Source organism: Phacochoerus africanus, chromosome 11, assembly GCF_016906955.1.
Source record: "Phacochoerus africanus isolate WHEZ1 chromosome 11, ROS_Pafr_v1, whole genome shotgun sequence".
Classification (NCBI taxonomy): domain Eukaryota; kingdom Metazoa; phylum Chordata; class Mammalia; order Artiodactyla; family Suidae; genus Phacochoerus; species Phacochoerus africanus.
The window spans coordinates 71650510-71670864 of record NC_062554.1 but is presented as its reverse complement, the minus strand read 5'-3'; the positions used below and the strand labels follow the sequence as shown (position 1 = coordinate 71670864).

At 41.8% G+C, this 20355-nt stretch overlaps 1 protein-coding gene across 1 annotated transcript; it reads left to right on the top strand.

Moving 5' to 3' along the window:
* The first annotated feature begins 1193 nt into the window (after positions 1-1193).
* Positions 1194-18129, top strand: LOC125111897 (protein lifeguard 2-like). Its single transcript, XM_047754045.1, has 9 exons — positions 1194-1461; positions 5015-5093; positions 5821-5874; positions 6520-6610; positions 9770-9807; positions 9892-9979; positions 11571-11660; positions 13254-13301; positions 17786-18129. The coding sequence occupies exons 1-9, from the start codon at positions 1194-1196 to the stop codon at positions 17936-17938; spliced, it is 909 nt and encodes a 302-aa protein (XP_047610001.1). The 3' UTR covers positions 17939-18129.
* Positions 18130-20355: the final 2226 nt, after the last annotated feature.

The window sequence follows — 20355 nt, the reverse complement described above, 5'->3', positions numbered from 1 at the left end:
ATCCTTTTTTTTTTTTTGTCCTTTTGTCTTTTCTAGGGCCGCTTCCCACGGCATATGGAGGTTCCCAGGCTAGGGGTCCAAAGGGAGATGTAGCCACTGGCCTACGCCAGAGCCACAGCAACATGGGATCTGAACCACATCTGCGACCCACATCACAGCTCACAGCAATGACGGATCCCTAAGCCACTGAGTAAGGCCAGGGAGCGAACCTGCAACCTCATGGTTCCTAGTTGGATTCATTAACCACTGAGCCATGACGGGAATTCCTCCATTGATTCATTTATCTGTTGCCCTCCCAGCAGCACAGGAGGAGGCTGCCTCTTATAAGTATGGTCATAAGGACACTTGTGATTCGACTGGGCCCATCCAGACAATCCCAAATCACATTCCCACTCAGAGTCCTTAATTACATCTGCAATGCCCCTTTTGCCATATATGGTAACATATTCACAGGTTCAGGGCTTAGGGTGTGGTCATATTTGGGGGACCACTATTCAGCCTTGGCCTTCAGGATGAACTTGGCTTGCCAGCATCTCAGTTACCTGCTCCCCAGGACTCCCCTGTTGAATCTCACTCTGCTCCCCTCTTCCAACTCCCTACTCCAGCCACATGAACTTTTTTCAGTTTCTGGAACCTGCCCTTTCTGCCTCCTCCAGTCCTGGTCTAGGCTGATTCCTCTACCTGGGAAAACCATTCCCTACTCTTCCCTGACCAGCTCCTTTCTCTTCCAGCCTTGGCTTAAATCTCATTTTCTCTGGAAGTTTTTTGATAACCCCTCCTACCTCCTGCATCTTCTTCCAGACTCTGTTACTCTCACAGCAGCCTCCATAGTTCCTGGCCCTGATTACATTGCCTTTTATATTATTGCTTATTTGATTATCTTCTCTCCCAAAATGTAAGTTCTTTTAGGGCAAAGGTGATGAAGGCAACTCCACGTGAAAGGGAGCTTATTAACTCCTTGCTGAATGAATTTATAAATATATTAATTTTATAATTGAATGCAAGTTATTTTACTCTATAAGCCCCATATTGTTTGCTCATCACTTTCCACAGATAAGTATTGAGCACTGACTTGGTAAGTACTAAGCCAAGGGAGTTAAAATTAAGAAAAAATTATCTCACGTTATGAGGATGCTAAGGTTGTAGGAACATGACCATAAGGACTTGAATAACAGTTCTCCTCCTCCAGGAAGATGGATTTGGAGGTCAGTGAACCAATAGACTTTGGTTCTGGAGATCATCAACATCTGGTTCGGAAGGCAATAGATGATAAGAACCAGGAAAAGTCTCATCGGTCCTATGGAACTTCACCTTCATCTGGGCCACAGAAAACTCATGGGAGTCCTCGCTCCAAGTCTGGTGAGCCAAGTGACAACTATGTGGTACAAATTTCGGAAGAGACTACCCCAGAGCGTAGTACATCTTTATCCAGCCCATTTGCAGACACATCTATCCGAAGAGGTGAGAATAAAGACATGGCCTTTGGGGAAGAGAAGAGAAAATGTACTGTTAAAATGTTTCCACAGAGTGGATTTCAGGATTTAATTTTGCTTTTAGTTTTGCCCAGTCATGCTGTACCATGGCATGACGTAGTGCTGCAATAACCGACAGCCCCCAAGTTGTCCCAGGTACCCAAAAGTTCATAATATTACAGTGAATAACTTGTGGCTTCTTAGGAAATATGAATTAGTCACTGAATATAGAAAGTTCTCACCTACATACAAGGTGATACCGATGATATCGGCGTAAGTTTTCAAGAATACTGATTCAGAGCCCTACATGTTAATTCTGTGTAAGCAATACATTCAGCTGTGAGCAACAGAAGACTGAAAAACTGTGGTTTAAATGAATGGGATTTTTTTTTTTTTCTTTCGTGAAATATGAAGTTGGGAGACAGGCAATCCAAAGCAAATGCTGTCAGTCCCTAGCAACCACTCTGCCACGCTTAGGCCTTCTTAGGACCCAGACAACTTGAATGTGGACTGTGAGCTTTGACTCTCACTGCCATCTCCCTGTGGCCCTCAACCTCCATTCTGTGGCTGGAAGGTGGAGCTTTTAGTGGTGGCAGAGGTTGCAATGGCCATTTTGACTTCCTGACAGGGCTGGCAGTTTGGGTTTGTTGTTGGCTGTCTCCTTGTGGCTTGAGGTTCTCATCGCATGGGGCTGGGTCCCAAGAAGAAGTATACCAGGTGGACAAGCCCCAAGGTGTAAGCGGTTTATCAGGCCTCTGCGTGCGTCACACATGTTATTGTCTCACTAGCCAACACTGTCATGTGGCCAAGCCCAGTGTCTTTGTGGGACCGCACTACATAGGCTTTGACCATTTTATTTATTTATTTGGCTACACCCGTGGCATGTGGAAGTTTGGGGCCAGGGATCAAACCTGCACTGCAACTGAGACTGGTGTCACAGTTTTGGCAATGCCAGGTCCCTAACCCACTGCACCAAGGGGAACTTCCAGGGCTTTGCCCATTTTTTTTTTGTCTTTTTTTTTTCTCCATGCACCTGCGGCACATGGAGATTCCCAGGCTAGGGGCTGACTCGGAGCTACAGCTGCTGACCTAAGCCACAGCTACAGCAACATCAGATCTGAGCTGGGTTTGAGACCTACACCACAGCTCATGGCAATGCCAGATCCTTAACCCACTGAGCAAGGACAGGCATCAAACCTGCATCCTCATGGATATTAGTCAGATTCGTTTCTGCTGAGCCACGACAGGAATTCCACTTTGCCCATTTTAAATTCTTATTTGTCTTCTTATTGGATTGAAAGCATTCTTTATGTACTAGATCCCTTTTTAGATACATGATGTGCAAACATTTTCTTCTAGCTTGTGGATTTTCTTTCACTTTCTTGATGGTGTTATTTGAAGTACAAAGCATTTACTTTTTTTTTTTTTTTTGTCTTTTTGCTATTTCTTGGGCCGCTCCTGCGGCATATGGAGGTTCCCAGGCTAGGGGTCTAATCGGAGCTGTAGCCGCAGCCGCCGGCCTATGCCAGAGCCACAGCAACGCAGGATCCGACCCGCGTCTGTGACCTACACCACAGCTCACGGCAACGCCGGATCGTTAACCCACTGAGCAAGGGCAGGGACCGAACCCGCAACCTCATGGTTCCTAGTCGGATTCGTTAACCACTGCGCCACGAAGGGAACTCCAGCATTTACTTTTGAAGAAATCTAATTTATTTGGGATTTTTTCCTTTGCTTGTGTTTTAGGGGTCATATCTACAAAGTTATTGCCTCATGCATGCTCATAAAGATTTAAATTTATGCTTTTTTTCCAATAATTGTATTTCTTATGTATATCTACGATCCATTTTAACTAATTGATTAATTTTTGTGTATATATAAAGGAGTCCAAATTCATCCTTTTGTATGTATATGTCCAGTTGTCACAGCACCATTTGTTGAAAAGTCTCATCGTTCTCCATTGAGTTGTTCTAGTACACTTGTAAGAAATCAGTTGACCATAAATATAAGGGATTATTTTGGGGCTCTCAATTCCATTTAATTGATCTATATGTCTAGTCTTATGAGGCTGAACCACATTTAGTATTTATTCTCTCACAGTCCCTGATACAGACTAGATTGAATTTAATGTTAACTAGGTGTTTATTTTTATTTTATTTTATTTTATTTTGCTTTTCAGGGCCACACATGTGGCATATGGAGGTTCCCAGGCTAGGGGTCTAATCAGAGCTGTAGCCACTGGCCTACACCACAGCCACAGCAACTCGGGATCTGAGCCGCTCCTGCGACCTACCCACAGCTCACGGCAATGCCAGATCCTTAACCCTCTGAGAGGGGCCAGGGATTAAACCTGAATCTTCATGGATACTAGTCGGGTTCGTTTCTGCTGAGCCACAATGGGAAGTCCTAGGTGTTTATTTTAATATACGTAGTACACATTTTTGTATATATGTTCTGGCATTTTGATTAAGAAAGCTCAGTCCTGGGAGTTCCCGTCATGGCTCAGCAGAAATGAATCTGACTAGCATCAATGAGGACACGGGTTCAATCCCTGGCCTTGCTCAGTGGGTTAAGGATCCAAGGTTGCCGAGAGCTGTGGTGTAGGTCGAGGACGCAGCTCAGATCCTGAGTTGCTGTGGCTGTGGTGTAGGCTGGCAGCTGTAGCTCTGATTTGATACCTAGCCTGGGAACCTCCATATGCCATGGATGTGGCCCTAAAAAAGACAAAAAAAAAAAAAGAAAAAGAAAACTCAGTCCTATTTCTTTATTGTCATATTGACAGAGTTGACAATCCTTTAAGTCAACTTTAAGCAGCATTCTTTCTTTTTCCTTTTAAAATTGGGATAAGGCTACAAAAAGTCAACAGTCATCACCAGTGCCATATTTGGAGGGCTCCAGGAAAACCTAGTCAACTGGAAGTAGGCGAACAGAGATGCCAACACACTCTGCCCTCTGCTCTGGCGTCCCATTGTTTGGAAATCCTTTGTCTTAAAATCCATCAGGCTATCCTGTTTCTGCACAAGTAGGAGGCAAGGCAGTGCTTAAAGGCAGGGAGCCTTGAGAGAAAAGTAGCAAAGAGGCTCTGCAAACTCCCTGCATCCCAGGTCGGTCTGCAGAGGGGTAAATGCCCACACCATCAGCAGCCCCTGGGCATCGCTGGGCTCCATCTATGCAGGGGCATAGCTGGATCACTATGGATGGGCCTGCAATACCCGGAAACTTTCAGATCACTTTTAGTCCTAAGGAGGACGGGGTGTGCACAATAAGGAATTACATCCCTGAGTTTGTCTTTAAAATTGGGGGGCTTTTGTGGATAAAGCCTGCAATCTCCAGTGAAACACCTCTGACAGTCTACACTGAGTATTTTCCGAGAGCTCTGTAGAGTTGTATTGTCACTCCACTGGCCATCTCTAAACTAGTACTCTCTTTCCCTGTCCTCAAAAAATCAGAGGAAAACTTGCATCAAATATTGAAAATTGATGATGACGTTATTCTTACATTTAAATATTGTGTCATAAAAATAAAGTTTTCTGTCTCCTCAGCTTTCATAGTAAAAGTATTCCTTCTGCTGTCAGTTCAGCTGTTGATCACTGGTGCAATCATCAGCGTGTTTCTTTTCTGGTAAGTCTTCATGACAGATGTAAATTAAAGAGTGACTTGTCTACATTAGTTCTCACTGAATCAGCTCGATTTAATTTTGATCAGCTATCTTTTATTCCATAATCATTCATAGGATATAATTTTTCCATACTTTGTTTTTCTGAGGCAACTCCTAGACCACGGGCTAGGTAGATTTCCAGAATTTTATTTTAACTTCCAAAGCCAAGAACTTTCCCCCTCACTCTTATTTTAGGCACTATTTTCTTTTTTTATTTTTCCTGAGCTATTTGCACAGATAATACTGGATAAAGGAAAAAAGGTGAGATTATGGAGACCTTGAAGCTTGGAACTCTGTTACATGCAGAAATTATTTCAGGGACTATGCTCCATCACTGCTTAAACCCATCCTTTGAAAACCTATATTTACAAAGAAATATATGAGAATTTGATTACTTTTGATTTGTATACATATCAATCTCTGTTTTTAAAATAAAAACTTCACTAGGACATTTGTATTTATCCAAATTTGACTTACAACTTAGGACTGTACTATTTTATGAATCTATTTAAAGAAGCAAAATAGAATTTTATGTTTCACTGTTTCATTTCACATCTGAAATTGTCAACAATTTAGGGTGTCCCCTCCGTCTTCTCATGAGTTTCTTTAACTTCTACTTAAATATTGCACTAGTTCCGAAAATAAATTTCTTATTGTGTAAAACTATATCAATTATTTTCTTTTAACCAGTAAAGCTTTAAGAGTTTGGGTGGTCAAGAATCCCTGGTTCACCTATGCAATCTTGTGAGTATTATTGGTTTAAATAAAAAGTAGTTTTTCTACTAGGTATTGATTGATGTTCTCTATTAAAAATTAGGTAAAAGTATAACATTCTTGAAATGACAAAGTATAGAGGTGGAAAACAAGCCAATTAGTGGTCGCTGGGAGTTCGGGTTGTGTGTGCGTTACTGTGAAGGGATGGCACGATATTTTAATGATGAGATACTGCCCCATCTTGACTGTGGTGCTGATTACATGGATCTGCACAGAGATTTGCACCATAGGTCTGTGACGGCATTACGCACACACAAGGCTGTACCAATGTCACATTACTGGTTTGGGTTTTCTACTTTAAATATGTAAAATGGGGGAAAACTGAGTAAAGGGTATTCAGGACTTCTGTTCCTTTGCAACTTCCTGTGGATCTATAGTTATTTCAAAATTAAAAATTAAAAAAACCACAACACACCAGCTGTGTGTGGATAGCAATGAGAAAAATTAGTTTCAAAAGCAAAAAAAAAGAAAAGTAAAGATAATCTACACTGTTCACTTTACAATACTTATTATCAGATAATACATCTTTATTTAACTGTCTACCTATCTACCTGTAATATATTATATGATAGAATCACTGGAAGCAAATAACACCTGGTTTTAAATTATCCCCAGGCCAGCATTTTTTGTTGTATTTATTGTACTTGCTTGTTGTGGGAAACTCCGCCGTCAGGTGCCTGCGAATTATATTCTCCTTGGATTATTTGTAAGTAAACCTTGTTAGCGTCTGTTGTCGTTCACCTCTGAAATATATTTTCATCACATCATTAAGGTCTTTCCTTTTATTGTGGAAAATTTTCCTGTGGAATAATACAGATAGAACTTATTTGTAAGACATTCTCTTGGATGAATTCTGAAGTCATAAACTTACTTATGAGATGGAATCCACAACCTTTTACTAAACTAGAGAATAAGGGGACCCTGGGCTACCCCTCTGTGACAGCCAACCTGCCGCAGAGAGGCCACATAGGGATCCCACTGCTGAGTCTGGGCTACCTTTCAGGAAGAGTTAACTCGACCGTCCTTTGTCAGACACAAAAAACACATTTTGTTATGGAGTGTGGGTCCCACGTTTAGTTCACAAACTTGTGTGCAAGATGTGTAATTTTCTTTATTTTTGTAAATTTTATTTTATTTCTATTTCAAGTCTCCTGACCCTATTTTAATTGAGGTTTCTGTTTATTCATGTTTATACCAGTCAGGCCAAACCTCTTGCCTCCTGAAGGCAGTGGAGTCTCTGAAACTCACTGACTGTAAGCATCTGCTCCCTTTGGGAAAAGCCAGAATGGTCTCAGCATGAGTCAGGGCATGGGAAAGAAAGTCAGATTCTTTTCTAGGGCTCACACGAACTGCTCACCACCTTTCCAAGGGAAGGTTTACTTACCAGTTGATTTGTTCCTGACCTCGCTCTGTATCAGAGTTGAGGTAGCTTATAAAAATATGCACAATATAAGAGGAAAGATAAATTAGTTATGAAATCTGATAGAAGGAAAAATAAGGACATGAAAATAAAACCAGAAGCGAGATTAGGGCACAAAATGCCAAGTCCCTAGCATTTGAGTGCAATCAGCCTATATTTGGATTTGCACTTCCTAGTGGTCAAAGTGAGTAAGGACACATGGCCGAGGATGAGAGTCTCCATGTGCACCCCATGCAGCATCCAGTATGATTTGTATGTTCCAGCTTTCTTCCAATGCTGGGGATGACTGGCTCTCTGATGCCCAAAGTGGGGGCATTTTTTTTAGCTTTCAGAGCCTGAGGGGCCTTTTTAGCTAGTGTGGATACCCTGCTCATTGCCCAGGTCCCATTTCTTGCACTTAAAAGAGAGACCAGGAGTTCCCGTCGTGGCGCAGTGGTTAACGAATCTGACTGGGAACCATGAGGTTGCGGGTTCAGTCCCTGGCCTTGCTCAGTGGGTTAACGATCCGGCGTTGCCGTGAGCTGTGGTGTAGGTTGCAGACGCGGCTCGGATCCTGCATTGCTGTGGCTCTGGTGTAGGCCTATGGCTACAGCTCCAATTGGACCCCTAGCTTGGGAACCTCCATATGCCGCAGGAGGGGCCCAAGAAATGGCAAAAAGACAAAAAAAAAACAAAACCAAACAAACAAAAATAAAAGAGAGACCACGTTCAGGAGGGTTGGGGGCTAAAAGTCACACATAGAAAGGTACTGAGAATCCTGGGTCAGAGACAGTGGGGTGGAGAGGGGTATTTTTCCAGAAATTTTTGAATTTTTTATTTTAAAATTTTCAGTGGTTTTAATGTTTATGACAAGAGGGTATCAGTTATTGGCCTTAAAGGACCCTCTCATCTCTGAGGTTTTGCTGTTTACCCCTAAGCAGGTAACAGCTTAAGAGAAGAAATACTATAAAAGGGAAGTTTAGAAGCAAGCATATTAGTAAAATGTCATGTGTGCATGGAAGAGATGCACTTTTTAAACAACATATAATGGAGGAGTTCCCGTCGTGGCTCAGCAGTTAACAGATCTGACTAGCATCTATGAGGATGCAGGTTCGATCCCTGGCCTCACTCAGTGGGTTAAGGATCTGGCATTGCCATGAGCTGTGGTGTAGGTTGCTGACAAGGCTCAGATCTGGTTTTGCTGTGGCTGTGGCTACAGCTGATTCAACCCCTAGCCTGGGAACCTCCATATGCTGGGGATGTGGCCCTAAGAAGATAAAAAAAGAAAACCCAAAACCCTATAATGGAAATAAAGGCAACTTACTTTGGCACGCTGAACAAAGAAGAGAATCAGGTAGTTCCCGCTGGGTTTGGGAAATCCGGAGAGACAATCCAGGACTCTTGCGATTCCAGCACTTTTCCAGTCTCCGATCCTGCACATTGCTGGCCAGCTTTTCAAAGCCCACCTAGCAGTCCTAGCACAGTGATAGGATGTGTCCTCATTTTTACTCCCAGAGCCTAGAGGTTTCTTTCTTGGCTCTTGCCATGGACCAGACCGTCCTATGAGCTGGCGAATGTCCTCAGGCCCTGCGGCAGCTGCTGATTGTGGCTCTCCCTGGCCTGAGGGCTGTCCTGGAGCTTGACTGTGGGCCTGGGCACATCCTCATTGCCGTTTTGGTCTCATCCTCTGGCTCTCAGTCCCTGCCTCTCTTCCACACCTGCCCCATCCCTGCTCCATTTGGACCATGGGAACCCCCCAGCCCCAATACAGCCCCACAGAGCCCTGGATTGGAACCTACCATGTAACTCCATATGCTCTTCAGCCTCCATCCTCTGCTACTGAGGTCTCAATCGTCATCCCAAGTCTGCGATTTGAAGTATTTTATTTTCACCCAAGCGCTGTGGAAATGAATGGTCAGTACTGAAACAGGGTGAAGACTTAGCAAGAAATAGCATGTCCTGCTCTGATAAAATGTTGAGACTCTGTGTGGATGGCCCCACTTGATTAATGACAGTGTGGTCTACAGATATACTTTACCTTGTTTCCACATTCCTAATTGATAGAGATTTGGCTCATTAAATTGTATTCTAAGAAATTTTTACTCATAAAAGAATTTTTTTCTTTCCTTTTTGGTTGTGCCCATGACATGTGGAAGTTCCCAGGCCGGGGACTGAAACCCAGTCACAGCACTGACCCAAGATGCTGCAGTGATAATGCTGGATCCTTAACCTGCTGCACCAAAAGAGAACGCCAAAGGGTTTTTTCTTGTCGGTCTTAGGGAGAAAGTTAAGGAAATGATTTGTTCCACTGCTTATTTCGCATATTCAGTAGCCTGTAGCTTTGTGCACTTGAATCATGCATGTGCCACTCGCTCCCTAGACCCTGCTGAGGCGCACACACCTTAAATCACCTCCTCTGGATTCTTGGGAATCAGGCTTCTGATTTCTTGTGAATTTTGTTTTTAGACAGTTCTTCAAGGCTTGCTGCTAGGAACCGTATCAGTGTAAGTCTTTGATACACATTTTTTTCGTGTGTGTGTGCTTTCTTTGGACATTATGTGAACAGTAATCACAGTCTCTGGTTTTAGTTTCTATAATGCTGAGGAGGTACTATGGGCAACGGCAGCAACCGCTCTGGTGACTTTATCGCTCACTTTATTTGCTCTTCAAACAAAAGTACGTATCATTGAGCAGATTTCTATTGTAAGAGAATATGTTCCTTTGGCTCTCCTGACCCACTCTGCTCCCTCTTCCCTCTGGCTCTCTGCTTCCTGTGGGCCTCACCTCCATGGAGACCCTCACCTTCCAGTTTTCCTAGGAACCACGTTAAAAAAAAAAGTAAAAGGAAACAGGGGAAATTAATTTTAAAAATATATTTTAGGGAGTTCCCGTCGTGGCGCAGTGGTTAACGAATCTGACTAGGAACCATGAAGTTGCGGGTTCGGTCCCTGCCCTTGCTCAGTGGGTTAACGATCCGGCATTGCCATGAGCTGTGGTGTAGGTTGCAGACGCGGCTCGGATCCCGCGTTGCTGTGGCTCTGGTGTAGGCTGGTGGCTACAGCTCCGATTTGACCCCTAGCCTGGGAACCTCCATATGCCGCGGGAGCGGCCCAAAGAAATAGCAAAAAGACAAAAAAAAAAAAAATATATATATATATATTTTTTATTTAACCCAATATACGTGAAATGTTGTTTCAACATGTAATCAGTGTAACAAAAATATTAATGAGATCTTTTACATTTTTTCAAATCCAATGTATAGCTTTTACTTAAAGCGCATCTCAATTTGGACTAGCTACATTTCCAGGGCTCAAGGAGCCATGTGTATTGAAAGCACAGCTCTCGACAGACTTTTTTAGCAGGCATCAGAGTCACCTAGACAGCCTGTAACACAGACTGCTGAACTCCACATCTGGAGCTGCTGCTTTGGAAGGTCTGGGGCAGGGCCAATGATGTATGTTTCCCAGGTGCTGCTGATGCTTCTGGCTTGAGAACCAAACTGGTACTTTCAATTATGCTCGTGGTGTATCAAGGGTAGGGAGCGAGAGGGAGAAACAGATGAGTTAGGAAAACAAAATATCTTGGATTTGAGGATCTTTTGTTTTCTAATCCAATATTTTTCAGGCCGGAAAATGATGATTCCCCTTTCTTTAAAAAATTCCAATCTCCCCTAGGCTGATTTGGTTATTGATTTATAAAAGCAAAACCAAAACTAAAAAGTGTATTAATACACTTTAAGATTACAAAAGGATCATTAACAGTAATTTTTGAAAGATTAGTGTATTTTTGTTAAAATGTATACATACAAATGGGAAAAAGGTATCCAGTGAACATCCTGGTCTTTTAAATTCCATTAATGTATCCTATGCACATGTTTTTAAAAATATGATTATGATCATGCTGTACATACAAATTTACACCCTATTTATTCAGTGTACCCTTTTTATTGGGGAAAATTTCATGTAAGTACAAAAATAGAATAGTTTAAGAACCCTCATGTGCCTATTACCTAATTTATCAGTTTGTGGCTTTTGTTCTTTCATCCATTTTCTTCCCCTTTCTCCAACCAGAAGCAATACAACTCTTATTTATGTATCATTTTTCAATGGTTGGGGCTAATGGATTTCCATGTTCTTGGAACTAGGCACAGTTAATTATTAGGAAATGGGCCAGTTTCTGTCTATGGGGTACAAGATGCATCTCTAAACATCTTGAAATCTCTTGGGGATGATAATAGAGTTGTTTTGTGTTGTTTCTGTTTCCTCAGTGGGACTTCACCTTGCTAAATGGAATGCTGTTTGTTTTACTCTTCGTGCTTATTATCTATGGAATTCTCTTAATCTTCATACGATCATATGTAAGTGGGACCTCCTTTGCACAACTCAGAGAATTCTTAGAAATAAAGGGTGAAGTGCTGGTTGTGTTAGTCTGGATCCTCTGAGAAGCAGACGCCAGGTGGGCGAAACTTGCAAGGACTTTGATGGGAGAAATATCCGTGAGAGAAAACCGAGGGGACGATGAAGGCTGGAAGAAGTGTCAAACTATGACACAGGTGGAGAGGGAAAGGAGGTGGGAGACGACGCTTTGACAAGGCTCTCAGGAGGTCCCAGAGCTACTGTGGACTGTCGTAGCAGTCCCGGGGCTCCCAGGGGGGCCTGCTGTCTGCAACGATGACAGAGGGAAGCGCAGCTGAGGAGTAAACTGCAGTGGGGCCCTGGCCAGTCACACGCCTCTGCCTGTAGCTGGAGGTCAGTGACGCCACTGCCTCTCTGACCACTGACTGCAGATCTGGGCGTGAGGACTGAGCTCCAACCCTAGAGGACAGTTGTCCTTACCCAAAAGGATCTTGGGGTGACCTACCCACAGTACAGATCAGATTCCATCTTCTCTATGTGGTGCTGATGACTGATGCAAAGGGTGCAGAGATGGGCTTGTCTGGCTTTTCTGACAGCAGCCCAGAGGAGCCTCCTTATTTTCCAATTCCAGCCTTTCTCCTTGTCTTTCTTCCTTTCTTTCCTTCCTTCCTAACTTCCTTCCTTTTCTTTCATTGATTTATTCTTCTTTCTCTTCCTTCCTCCCTTCCTTTTTTGCTTTAATGTAGTAAATTTCATTACCTTACTAGATATCAGACATAGGCCTATGTGTTTTTCACAAAGGCATCAAATTTTATTTATTTATTTATTTATTTATTTATTTATTTATTTATTTGCTTTTTAGGGCTGCACCCGCAGTATATGGAGATTCCCAGGCTAGGGGATCTGAGTTGCCTCTGCGACCTACACCACAGCTCACGGCAATGCTGGATCCTTAATCCACTGAGCGAGGCTGGGTGTCGAACCCGCAACCTCACTGTTCCTGTTTGGATTGTTTCCACTGTGCCACAACAGGAACTCCCAAGGCATCAGATTTAATTCTCACACCATTCCTGAAAAGAACATATCTATTTTGTAGAAAAGAGAACAGGCACAGAGTAATGAAATAATTGATCTGAACTCACACAGGGAGTAAGTGGTAGGTGTGGGATCAGAGTGAGGTCTGTGTAACTCTGTGGCCACGTTCTTTCCACCACGTCACACCATCTGTGGTCTGAGTCTGGAGCAGGTGTGAAGAGGCAGAAGCACAGGGTCTAGGCCCAGGATCTGGTGTAAGCAGCCGCTGTGTGGAGGTCCTATTGGAAGCCAAGTCCATTGAGGACTCGCCTGGGGCCCGAGACACTTTGACTAAAGCCCCAAGGCCAACTTGGTCCTACTGCTGAATCAAAGAATTTCTTTGGCAACAAGTGGACTTGCTAAATGGTCTTCAGACAGAACCAGTAACTCTCCCTAAATTGGTTTAGTTTTATGAATGACCATATAGACCGAGTCCTTATCTAATAGCAGTGACCTAAGTGACCTCTGCATTGTTTCAGATCTCGCTCTTAACACAGTATTGTTTCCTTTTTTTTTTGCAGTGGTTGCATCTGTTGTATGCCGGACTTGGAACTGTAGTCTTCTCACTCGTAAGTCTATTGCTCCCTTTCTTTAACAAAGAGTATGGTATGTGCATTGATGGGCCCTAAGCCCTTCTGCTAGGCCTGGAGTCAAGTGGAGTCAGTAATTCACTAGAAAGCCATCCAGGTGACTTGCTTCTTCCTCTATCTCTTCTTACTCCTTTTTATTATTATTTTTTTAAATAAAGATAGTCCTTTATTAAGTTTTAAGTTTACAGTAAAACAGAAAGGAAGGTACACAGTAAAACAGAAAGGAAGGTACAAAGATGTCCCATATGCTCCAGCCTCCACACGTGCATGGCCTCTCCCATGATCAATATCCCCCCACCAAAGTGGCACATTTATCACAACTGATGACCCTACATTGACACAGCATTATCACCCAAAGTCCATTGTTTACGTTAGGGTTCACTCTTGGTGGTGTACATTCTATGGGTTTGGACAAATGTGTAATGGCATGTATACATCACTAGAATATCATTCGAAGTATTTTCATGCTCTAAAAATCCTCTTTGCTTACCAATTGATTCCTCTCCTGTCTCCAGCCCCTGGCAACCACTGATCTATTTACTGTTTCCAAGTTTTGCCTTTTCCAAAATCTCATATGGTAGGAATCATACAGTATGTAGCCTTTTTAGGTTGCTTTCTTTTACTTAGTATGTGCACTTAAGATTCCTCCATGTCTTTTCATGGCTCAATAGCTCATTTCTTGAGTGTTGAATAATATTCCATTGTCTGGATATACCACCATTAATTTATTCATTCACTTACTGAGGGGCATCTTGTTTGCTCTGGAGTTTTGGCAGTTACGAATAAAGCTGCTATAAACACCCATGTGCAGGCTTTTGCATGGACATATGATTTCAACTTCTTGGGTAGATACCAAGGAGCATGATCATTGGATCATAGAGCAAGAGTCTGTTTAGTTGTGTAAGAAACTGCCAGATTGTATTCCAAAGCAGTTGCAGTATTTTGCATTTCGCATTAGCAAAATATTAGAATTTCTGTTTCTCCACATCCTCACCTGCATTTGATGTTGTCGGTGTTCCAGATTTTGGCCATTCTAATAGGTGTATAGTGGTATCTTATTGTTATTTTAATTTGCATTTTCCCGATGACATGATGTAGAGTACCTTTTCATATGCTTATTTACCATCTGTATATCTTCTTTGGTAAGGTGTCAAGTTCTTTGGCCCATTTTGTAATCAAGTTGTTTTCTTATTAAGTTTTTTTTTTTTTTTTTTTTTTTGCCCCACCACTATGGAAGTTCCTGGGCCAGGAATTGATTCTGAGCTGTAGCTGCAACCTACACCACAGCTGTGGCAACACCAGGTCTTTAACCCACTGCACCAGGCCAGGGATTGAGCCCAAGCTGCCCCGGATGGATCCTTAACCCTCTCTGCCACAGCAGGAACTCCTTATTAAATTTTAAGAGTTCTTTGTTATTTAGGATGACAGTCCTTTATTAGATGTGTCTTTTGCAAATATTTTCTCCCAGTCTGTGTCTTGTATTATCATTCTCTTTGCATTGCCTTTCAGAGAGCAGGAGTTTTTAATTTTAATGAAGTATAGCTTATCCATTATTTCTTTCATGGATTGTACTTTTGGTGTCATATCTAAAAAATTATCACCATACTCAAGGATTTCCAGGTTTTCTCTTATGTTATCTTCTAGGAATTTTATGTTTTACATTTAAGTTATGATTTGTTATGAGTTATTTTTGTTAAAGGTGTAAGATCTGTATCTAGATTCATTTTTTTTTTTTTTGGGCATGTGGATATCCAGTTGTTTCAGCACCACTTGTTGCTGAGACTATGTCTGTTCCATTGCATTGCTTTTGCTCTTTTGTCAAAGATCAGTTGAGTATATTTATGTGGGTCTATTTCTAGTTTCTCTATTCTGCTCTGTTGATTTGCTTGTTTAGTCTTTATAGTCAATACCACACTGTTTTGATTACTGCAGCTTTAGAGTAAATCTTTTAATCTTATAGGATCAATCTTCTTTGTTCTTCTCCTTCAATATTATATTGGCTATTGTGGGTCTTTTGTCTCTCCATATAAACTCTAGCATTGGTTTGTCAATATCCACAAAATAACTTGCTGAGACTTTTTTTTTTTTCTTTTTTGGCACAGCATGTGGAGTTCCTGGGCCAGGGATCAGATCCGAGCCACATTTGTGACCCATGTTGCAGCTGCATCAAATCCACTGTGTAGGACTGAACCTGCATCCCAGGGCTCTAGAGACACTGTCAGTCCTGTTGCACCACAGTAGGAACTCCAACTTGCTGAGACTGTGATTGGGATTTCATTAAATCTATAGATCAAGTTGAGAAGAACCAATATTTTGGCAATATATTCCTATCCATGAAGATGGACTACCTCTCCATTTACTTGGTTCTTCCTTGATCTCATTCATCAGAGCTTTCCATCTTTCTAATATAGTTCTTATTCATATTTTGGATTTATGACTAAGCATTTAATTTTTTGGATGCTAATGTTGTATCCTACAATCTTGCTATAATTGCTTTATGTTCCTGATCCTATTGGGAAATCTTCAAGATTTGCTCTTTTTTCTTCTTCTTTTTCTTTTTTTTGGTAGGACTTTGGGATTAGTAAACTATATAAAATGATAAACAAGGTCCTACTGTATAGCACAGGGATCTATAGTCAACATTCTGTAATAAACTATCATGGAAAAGAATATACACATATACACATATATAACTGAATCACTGCTGCACACCTGAAACCAACACAACATTGTAAATCAACTATACCTCAGTTTAAAAAAAGCAAACAAAAAGAAGCCATTTACATGCAGTACCATATGCTGCCTGGGCTGAGGCTGACACTGGGACAGTCATGATGGAAAAGAGCAGAGGGGACATGGATGTGACTTCTTGGAGTGGGGCCCTATCCCCTAGTATGGGTATGTTGGCATGAAGACCGTGGCCTACCTTGAAGATGGTCATCTGTGATCTGTGTTCCTCCTGCCTCTTGTGCTATTCATCCTTCCTTCCTTGCTTCCCCTCTCTCCCTCCCTCCCTCAAAAAGTTGCTCCTTCTTAAAGGATTATATTAAAAATCATCACCCTCAGGAGAGTTCGGTGGAAGCTAGGAGCAAGGCTGGAAGCTCAGCAGCTGGGGACCTTTTTTTAGGGATGACCAACTGTCCTGGTTTGCCTGGGACTGAGGAGTTTCTGACAACACAGAATAATCCTTGGCAAACTATTGGTTGGTCCTCCTAGCTTTTCTCTTCACAAAGTTGCTGGAAGCAGACATAGAGAGAGGGGAGGCCAAGTGGTAAGGGAATCAGTGGTCCAGGTGAGGCAGCTGCTTTGGCAACCACCAGCCTCGGGTTTGACTCCCTTCCCTGCCACTTGCTACAGTGTGATCTTCTCTTCTTGGAAGCTTGTTCATCTCATCTGCCTCAACTGGGTCATTCCCTTATTACATGAGATGTCTAACATGAATGATACGAAGCTACCCAGAAGGTGCCCAGTTCTTTTTCTCCTGTTCCTCTCCTTCCCTCCTCATTCTTATAAGACTGCATGGGAATCAGTGCCCAGGGAAGGCTGACACCTGAATTACTTGGGATAGGTTTCACTGTAGTGGATGTTATTCTAAAATGGATTGTTTTAAAGAATCCTTAAAACCCCAAGAATTCTCTGTAATGCCAGAGTTGACCTGTCTGATGGGGCTCTGCCTCACAGCACTAGATTTTTGTCTGCAGCCTGGAGGTAAAGACCCGAGGAGCCACCTGTTTTCTTTTCCTCCCTCGAACGTACTTGTGCTGCCTGTTTTTGCTCAGTGTACAAACAAAAGAGAGGGCTCTCTGACATTTTCTCTTGATATTTTAGAAGTTCATAATTTTACCTACCACAGCTGAGCTAAAATGTTTATTTGGGGGGTTATTTAAGCAAATATGAATCTTTTCTTTATTCTACTTTGAAATACTGATGTCATCACAAAGCTGTCTCCAGTGTCAACTTTTGAAAAATGCTATTACCCAAAGCGCCAAGAGTTCAGAATTCTTGCTGTGGGTAAATCTAAATCTAAATATTGGGAAATCATCTTTCTTTCCGTCTTTGTTCAGTGAGAACACATGGGAAGATCACAAAACACAGGGCATTTTGCAGTTTCAAGTTTTTTGTGTCTAATCTGTCCACTTGGTCACATCATTGACTAAAGGTTTCTTGACTTGAAAGGAGAAGAAGGCTCACAGATTTGGTCCCACTGGCTTCAGGAGAACAAGGCACTTGCTTTAACAGGCAGAGCACAAATTTGGGGACATCATGAATGACTGAGGCTGTAAGAATAATATATATATGTGAGGCTATCTATATTATATATACATAAATATAAATATATAAATAATATATATAGCTACAGATTTATTCTCTGCAATATATTTACAGAGAATAAAATAATTCTTCTAGATAATTTCTGGATGCTCATTTTATAAAATGTACAACTTAACTTTCTTTTCTTTAAGTACTTGGTGATGGATGTGCAGCTGATGGTGGGAGGGCGCCATCATCATTCTGACCTGGACCCTGAAGAGTATGTTTTTGCTGCCCTGAACATCTACATGGACATAATCAACCTTTTCCTTTTTATTTTGCAACTGATTGGACTGGGACGGTAGTTATATGGCCAAGGCTGGCTTGTGCTGAAAAGAGGGAAGGAGGGACGTCTGTGAAGACATGCAGGGGTTACCACTCCATGAGCCCTTATATTTTAAAATGAGTTTTAAAATAATTACTTTACAATTTGTCAAATGAAAGCATGCATTCAGTAGATGGTAGCGGTAGCTGTTATACATTTTTAGTTCCATTGTCACACTGTCAAACTTTCTGGCAGACACTTCTGATTTTTATAAATTCGAAAGATGAGCACATAATTACATACTTACATTTGTAAGAGGCCCATTACTTTGTCAAAGTTTTCCAGGCACAATGTAAAGCTGTAAACAACTCTCTACATGAATAACATGAATAAAATTGATTACAGAAACCATATTTCTTCTCTTCTCTTGATTTGAGCATTCTGTGGAAATATTTTGACATCTGACTTTAAGATAAACCAAAGAATTCTGCTTTTCTCTTGGATTCCAGAGTCAGACTGGAGAAGTAAATTCTATCTCAAGAGAGCGCTTTGTTTCTATCTCAAATTATCTATTTGCTCCCAGGATAGTGTTCTGAGTCAGAATCATTTCAGTGTCTGGCATGAAGAGAAGAAGGGGCCATTTCTAGCATGGATGGATTGTGCAGGGGGCCGGATGGGGACATTAGACTTTTCTGGTCTCTCTAGAATTCCTTACGATAGAGCTTTATTTTTAGATTTAACTGAACATGCAGATCTCAGGTGAGACATATGGATTTAAGTATAGGTACTACAGTCACTTACATGTGATGGTGATTACCTGTTTCAGATTAGCCGTATATCCACTACTTAAGTGGTTTATCACTATGTTTATGATCTATAACTATCAGCAAAGTCCTGAAGATGGGGGTACCCTTTGAAATGTGAGCAAATAGACAAGAAAGAGATGTTTAAAGCCACCCAGCAAAAAAGTCTGGGAGAACCCTCTCAAGCTCCTGGGTTGGGATATCTTAACAACATCACCATGTGTACACCTGCCAAAAGTCACGGTGAGTTAATTTCATACAAAAAGCACATTCAGCTGGGAAGTCTGAGGTTTTGCATATTCTTTTGGCATCAAAACAACCTTCCTGCACATGATAGGGACATGCTGGCCAATTTCTTTCTTCATTGAATTTTTCTTTTTTTGGGGGGGGGGGGCTGTCTCCAAGGCATGTGAAAGTTCCCAGGCTAGAGATTGAACCCTCACCACAACAGTGACAATGCAGGATCCTAAGCCTGCTGTGCCCCCAGGGAACTCCACTGAAATTTCTACTGTCCTCATACCACATTAGACACTTCTGTTTTCTTAGTAATGCTCCCAACCACACACAGCCACTTTGAGTCTATTGTATATGCCATCACATAGCAGTGGTGACTCTATTCAAAGAAATTCTAATGTTTCTAGGACAATCTTTTGATTTCTCCATTAAGTAAGGACTCTGAGCAAGACATACCTTTTAGGGTCAGTCTATCAAATGAGTAGATTAATTTGTTCTCAACGATAGAAATTCGTCTTTTGAGAAAAGTCCACGATTTGAAAATCTGTCAGGAGTGGTCCCAAATCCAATGATGGGCAGCACATTTGCCAATCAACCCAAGATGTCCATAATGGGGCAATGGAAGCTTAAAGAAAAAGAATCCGTAAAAAATTAAGATTATGCTTTCTATAATGCCCACAAATTTGGTGCCTATAGTTCACTTTGGAACTTTTGTTCTTTATGCTATCCCAAATAGGTGTCCTCTCATCCAGCTTTAGGTATAGTATACTGAACAAATCTATCTAAACTCAAGTGGACCCTGGTGAAACTACTCATGGCAAAGGCTAGTACACAGCTGTGACCCTTTAAAAATCAGTATGCCACTTTGCACTCACAGGCTCAAAGAATGCCAATGGCCAAAATACTGTGGCATATATTTGACATTACTATCAAGACAAATGTTGGGGAGTTCCCGTCGTGGCTCAGTGGTTAAAGAACCTGACAAGCATCCAAGAGGACGCAGGTTCAGTCCCTGGCCTTGTTCAGTGGGTTAAGGATCTGGTGTTGCTCTAAGCAGTGGTTTAGGTCACAGACATGGCTCGGATCCTGTGTTGCTGTGGCTGTGACGTAGGCTGGCAGCTATACCTCCAGTTAGACTCCTAGCCTGGGAATCTCTATATGCTGCGGGTGCAGCCCTAAGAAAAAAAAAAAAAGACAAATGTTGGCAGTTTAGTATCTTTTGCTTAATCAAAGTCCTTGAAACAAGTCAATAAACTCCTGAAGATACCGTCAATGATTCTCAAGTGGTAGCACTACCAATAGCACATAATGCACTAAGAAAACATGTGATTTATCAGAGTGCTGCTCTAAAACAGGGATCAGCAAACATACAACACATGCCAAACTTGGTCTATCTTTTCATTCTTTAAAATTTTATTTT